Raw genomic sequence first — 6,070 nt, 5'->3', positions numbered from 1 at the left:
CCACAAGGGGAGAGGCAATTCTTGATTTAGTCCTAAGTGGAGCACAGGATCTGGTCCAAGAGGTGAATATAGCTGGACCGCTTGGTAATAGTGACCAGAATATAATTAAATGTAATATCCCTGTGGCAGGAAAAACACCACAGCAGCCCAATACTGTAGCATTTAATTTCAGGGGGAACTACACAAAAATGAGGAGTATAGTTAAACAGAAATTAAAAGGTACAGCGCCAAAAGGGAAAACTCTGCAAGCTGCATGGAAACTTTTTAAAGACCCCATAATAGAGGCTCAACTTAAATGTATGCCCCAAATTAAAGAACATAGTAAGAGAACCAAAAAAGAGCCTAAACAACAAAGTAAAAGAAGCAGTGTGAGGCAAAAAGGCATCCTTTAAAAAGTGGAAGTTAAATCCTTGTGAGGAAAATAGAAAGGAGCATAAGCACTGGCAAATGAAGTGTAAAAATACAATTAGGAAGGCTAAAAAAGAATTTGAGGAACAGTTAGCCAAAGACTCAAAAAGTAATAGTAATTTTTTTTTAAGTACATCAGAAGCAGGAAGCCTGCTAAACAACCAGTGGGGCCACTGGACGATCGAGGTGCTAAAGGAGCACTCAAGGACGATAAAGCCGTTGCGGAGAAACTAAATGAATTCTTTGCATCGGTCTTCATGGCTGAGGATGTGAGGGAGATTCCCAAACCCGAGCCATTCTTTTTAGGTGACAGATCTGAGGAACTGTCCCAGCTTGAGGTGTCATTAGAGGTGGTTTTGGAACAAATTGATAAATTAAACAGCAATAAGTCACCAGGACCAGATGGTATTCACCCAAGAGTTCTGAAGGAACTCAAATGTGAAATTGCAGAACTACTAACTGTAGTCTGTAACCTATTGTTTAAATCAGCTTCTGTACTAGATGACTGGAGGATAGCTAATGTGACGGCGATTTTTAAAAAGGGCTCTAGAGATGATCCTGGCAATTACAGGCTTGACTTCAGTACCAGGCAAATTGATTGAAACTATAATAAAAAACAATATTGTCAAACATATAGATGAACATTATTTGTTGAGGAAGAGTCAACATGGTTTTAGTAAAGGGAAATCAAGCCTCACGAATCTACTAGAATTCTTTGAGGGGGTCAACAAGCATGTGGACCAAGGAGATCCAGTGTTCTTAGATTTTCGGAAAGCCTTTGACAAGGTCCCTCACCAAAGGCTCTTACGCAAAGTAAGCTGCCACGGGATAAGAGGGAAGGTGCTCTCATGGACTGGTAACTGGTTAAAAGATAGGAAACAAAGGTTAGGTATAAATGGTCAGTTTTCAGAATGGAGAGAGGTAAATAGTGGTGTCCCCCAGGTGTCTGTTCTTGGACCAGTCCTATTCAACATATTCATAAATGATCTGGAAAAAGGGGTAAATAGTGAGGTGGCAAAATTTGCAGATGATACAAAATTACTAAAGATAGTTAAGACCCAGGCAGACTGCGAAGAGCTACAAAAGGATCTCTCAAAACTGGGTGACTGGGCAACAAAATGGCAGATGAAATTTAATATTGATAAATGCAAAGTAATGCACATTGGAAAGCATAATCGCAACTATACATATAAAATGATGGGGTCTAAATTAGCTGTTACCACTCAAGAAAGAGACCTTGGAGTCATTGTGGATAGTTCTCTGAAAACATCCACTCAATGTGCAGTGGCAGTCAAAAAAGCAAACAGAATGCTGGAAATAATTAAGAAAGGGATAGATAATAGGACAGAAAATATCATGTTGCCTCTATATAAATCCATAGTACGCTCACATCTTGAATACTGTGTGCAGATGTGGTTGCCCCAACTCAAAAAAGATATATTGGAATTGGAAAAGGTTCAGAAATGGTCAACAAAAATGATTAAGGGTATGGAACGGCTTCCATATGAGGAGAGATTAATATGACTGGGACTATTCAGCTTGGAAAAGAGACGGCTAAGGGGAGATATAATTGAGGTCTATAATATCATGACTGGTGTAGAGAAAGTAGATAAGGAAGTGTTGTTTACTACTTCTCATAACACAAGAACTAGAGGTCACCAAATGAAATTAATAGGCAGCAGGTTTAAAACAAATAAAAGGAAGTATTTCTTCACACAACACACAGTCAACCTGTGCAACTCCCTTCCAGAGGATATTGTGAAGGCCAAGACCATAACTGGGTTCAAAAAAGAACTAGATAAATTCATGGAGGATAGGTCCATCAATGGCTATTAGCCAGGCTGGGCAGGGATGGTGTCCCTAGCCTCTGTTTGCCAGAAGCTGGGAATGAGCGACAGGGGATGGATCACTTGATGATTACCTGTTCTGTTCATTTCCTCTAGGGCACCTGGTACTGGCCACTGTCGGAAGACAGGATACTGGGCTAGCTGGACCTTTGGTCTGACCCAGTAGGGCCATTCTTATGTTCTAAAAAGAATGGATTGAATAATTATACTTATTTTGCAGTTTGTTTTGAGCATGTGGAAATAATCCATTTTCCACCGTATTCCCTGTTGTTTTAAATTTAAATTTCCTTTTAACACCATACATCTACAGGGTCAGATTTTCAAAACTAGCCACATACAACTGCACATGTACACATGTGCACCATCTAATTGATTGCATAAAGATACCTTGTGTGCAGAAGCAGATTAGGTGCCTATTTTGCCATGTGCATGTGCAAATCCCTGATTTACTGGTGCACAAAAAGAATCCACATGAATAAATTCATTACATGAAATGGGTCTGGGTACCTAACTTTGAAAATCTGGCCCATATTTTTAAACACAATTGCCAAATTACCTGAAGGAACACCTAGCAAGAGCACAAATGATGAATAGGCGTATGATTAAATAAATGAGAACTAAAGAACTGAAAAAAGTGAAATCACTCTGTAGCTTGAGCTTTTCAGTACAACAGAAATGACCAGATCTCTATTTAAATGGTCATCATTAGCACAGCTGTGAAACTGGCTGTTGAAGACTGAGCTTTTCCACAATCAAAACCAACATACACAGTTAAATGTGTGAAACATGCAATAAAACTTCCATTCATTTTTGCAGAAAGTACTCATTAGTAGTGTTGAGCTAAGCTAGTGCTCTATAAATATGCTGCACTACTGGATATGCTTCCATTGTTAAGCAATAGTGCTACCTAAATATACCCTTTAATAATTGTTTGCTCAGAATCCAAGTGGAAATCCTAAAGCACTTAAAATGTTACCAGAAACAGCTGATTAACTCACATGCTTGACAAACATTAAAGCCTCATGAAAATGAGCCCTTGCCCTATAGAGTCAATGGACATTGTATATAAATAGGCTGGATTCAGCAGAATCCTCAGATCTTGGCGTTGCTGGCCCTCTTACTTCCCCACTGAATTCTGATCCAACAGGTGCCATTTCTGCAAAATGAAGGGTGCAATCCAGGGTTTGGTTTTGATCTCTCTCCTGATAGCAGTCTCTGACGTAAAAGGTGAAGAGAATTTTATGAAGCTTTGTGGGAGAGAATTCATAAGAGCTGTCGTCTTCACATGTGGGGGATCCCGATGGAGAAGGCATCTGACTGACGATCCACAAGATCTATTTGGTAAGTGTTGGGTTATGTGCAGTGGGCTCACTGCTTCCCTCGTATGCATTCACAAATCTAACTGAATTCAACAGGGGGTGCTGTCACTTGGATGGCTCTAAGGGCCCAATTGGATGCTTAGTTTCTTTTATCTCTGTAAAATGTATTTCTTGAGTCGGTATTGTGGGGGCTTTGTTTCAGATAAGGAAGTGAAATTATGCACTATGTTTCTCTGAAGCTTATCTAGCTTAGGTTTGTTTTGTTTTTTTAAATAAAAAAGCATCTAGGTTGAGATTTTCAAGCCAATTGTGTGCTAAACACTTAGTTTTGAAATCCTCAACCCTAGTTTTTATGTCAAGGGGGGAAATCCTGCCCCCTTTGAAGTGAATGGAAGTTTTGCCATTGTCTTCAAGAGGCATGGCTTTCCCACAAGATATTTTACAGTACAAACTGATTTGCAAATTACTGGGAAGTTTCAGAAAATTCAGCAATATACATTAAAAGTCATACCAGGGTAATACACATTGCTAGTGATTTGTACTCAAAATTTGGGACCTTAATTATAAAGGATTAAATAAGTGAGTTTGGTTTTAGGAAACCATTCTTTGTATGTATTTTATATTTTCCAGTCAAGCATCTACTTTCATGGAAACTCTTATACTAGTCCATTCTATATGCATCCGAAGAAGTGGGCTGTAGTCCATGAAAGCTTATGCTCTAATAAATTTGTTAGTCTCTAAGGTGCCACAAGTACTCCTGTTCTTCTTTTTGCGGATACAGACTAACACGGCTGCGACTCTGAAACCTGTTCTTATACTAGTGAAAGCTTGAAACTCATGGCTACATGCAGAGAAAAAGGTTTGGCTAGAAATACTTCTGCAAAATATTTTAGAGAACTAGCCAAATGGGGAAATCACTTAACTCTGTATTAGGCAAGGAGTGGATGTTGCTGTACTTTATGATCCTTATTCTCTTTTTTAAAGAGCGCACCACATTGTATTGAGAGCTTCAAAATACAGTATTCCTTAAAATGCACCTGAATTACAAACAGCTGGGAAACAATTTGCAATACTAGGGTATACATTTTTGAAGATCTTGGAACTATTCATATCTGATATATAAAGCAATGGCACTTGAACTTTAGGAAGGAATGTACCATATCATAGTACAGTATGTTGATTTTAAATGTAATGGTCAGAATGAAGCGGCACTGTTAGTACTTCGAAACAAATGTACAGTTCGTTTCAGCCATCAAAGCAACTGCACTAACAGATTTGTTGTCCTCATTTAAACAGCTGCACAGACAAGCTGTAAAAGAATTACAGATTCTTTAATGGGATATTAATAGGCTCTTTAATTCTTAGACATCTGTTTCAGTGCAATTCTGGTGAAATAAATGTTAAGGATCAGGTAAATCCTAATCATTCAGACCACAATAGACATGCACAATGAACCAGCATGAGGTGAGAATACCTTTGACCTTTTGGTTTCTTTGGTGTAGGCTACCTTATCTTTTCTGTTAGAGCTGAAAGTCTACACTTTACTAAGGAGTCTATGCCCTCTAATTTTAGTTTGTTTCTAATTTTTATGCAGAAGACAGAGAAAGTCACCTGCATTTGCCACGTGAAAACAGTGATTCAACAGAACCCTTGGAATATGGCATTCAGAATCCAGAACCCATGAGGGAAGAAACCCTTAACAACAAACCCCAGTCTCAGAGAGACTTAAGAGGCACCAGGCAAAAGTCTATACAAGAAAGGCGGGAAGTGGTTTCGCTGCTTACTACATCCTGCTGCAGCATTGGCTGCAGCGAAAAAGATATAAGTTCACTGTGCTAAAATGTATCAGATGCTGGACGGATTATATCCATAGCTTTAATACATTAAAATAATCACAACATGTAACTGTCTGAAACTAGACTATTACAATTGTGTTTCTTGAATTCTAGCTTTATTTTCTGCATCACACCGAGACTTAAAGGTTAAATTTTAAATAGTATAATGCAAAGCAGCTTTGAAATGCCTTTTTGTGATGATTGTTCAGCTCTTTGTACAAGGCATTTAACATGTTTTAAATAGTTAAATTTCAAACCACATGTGCAAATATTTTTCCCTGTCCAATTATTGTACTAGTTTCAGTTTTTGTGGCTAAATTTTAATAAAATGTGCCATGTACTATGTATGTGTCTCATTGTGCTTTCTCATTTATGAACACCCCCAGCAGGATTACAAAGCTGGGGGTGTACATAGCTAATAGTGTCACTCAGAGATCAAAATCATAATAATGCAGTACATGTAGTATCCATAATGCCTTTACAATATGGGTATCAGAATGAAACTGTGATTCAAGCACCCACTCTCAACATCAGACTTGCAATATCAGATCAGACCAGTGATCCATCTAATCTAGTGTTCAGTCTCCAACAATGGCCAGTACCAGAAACTCCAGAGAAAGTTGCTAGAATTCTCATAATGGATGATTATGGAATAACCAGC

At 38.4% G+C, this 6,070-nt stretch overlaps 1 protein-coding gene across 1 annotated transcript; it reads left to right on the top strand.

The window, feature by feature from the left end:
* The first annotated feature begins 3,324 nt into the window (after positions 1-3,324).
* On the top strand, positions 3,325-5,715 carry INSL5 (insulin like 5). The gene is made up of 2 exons (XM_005300163.4): positions 3,325-3,596; positions 5,169-5,715. Exons 1-2 carry the CDS (start codon positions 3,419-3,421, stop codon positions 5,411-5,413), a joined length of 423 nt encoding a protein of 140 aa, XP_005300220.1. The 5' UTR covers positions 3,325-3,418; the 3' UTR covers positions 5,414-5,715.
* Positions 5,716-6,070: the final 355 nt, after the last annotated feature.

This window comes from Chrysemys picta, chromosome 8, assembly GCF_011386835.1.
Source record: "Chrysemys picta bellii isolate R12L10 chromosome 8, ASM1138683v2, whole genome shotgun sequence".
Taxonomy (NCBI): Eukaryota; Metazoa; Chordata; order Testudines; family Emydidae; genus Chrysemys; species Chrysemys picta.
Note: the sequence above shows the minus strand (reverse complement) of the source record. Positions and strands in the feature narration are given on the sequence as shown.

Bases quoted from the DNA above. Each gene is read 5' to 3' on its own strand.
- INSL5 (XM_005300163.4), top strand. From the start codon at position 3,419: ATGAAGGGTGCAATCCAGGGTTTGGTTTTGATCTCTCTCCTGATAGCA. The intron at 3,597-5,168 runs GTAAGTGTTGGG...ATTTTTATGCAG, and splicing joins CGATCCACAAGATCTATTTG to AAGACAGAGAAAGTCACCTG.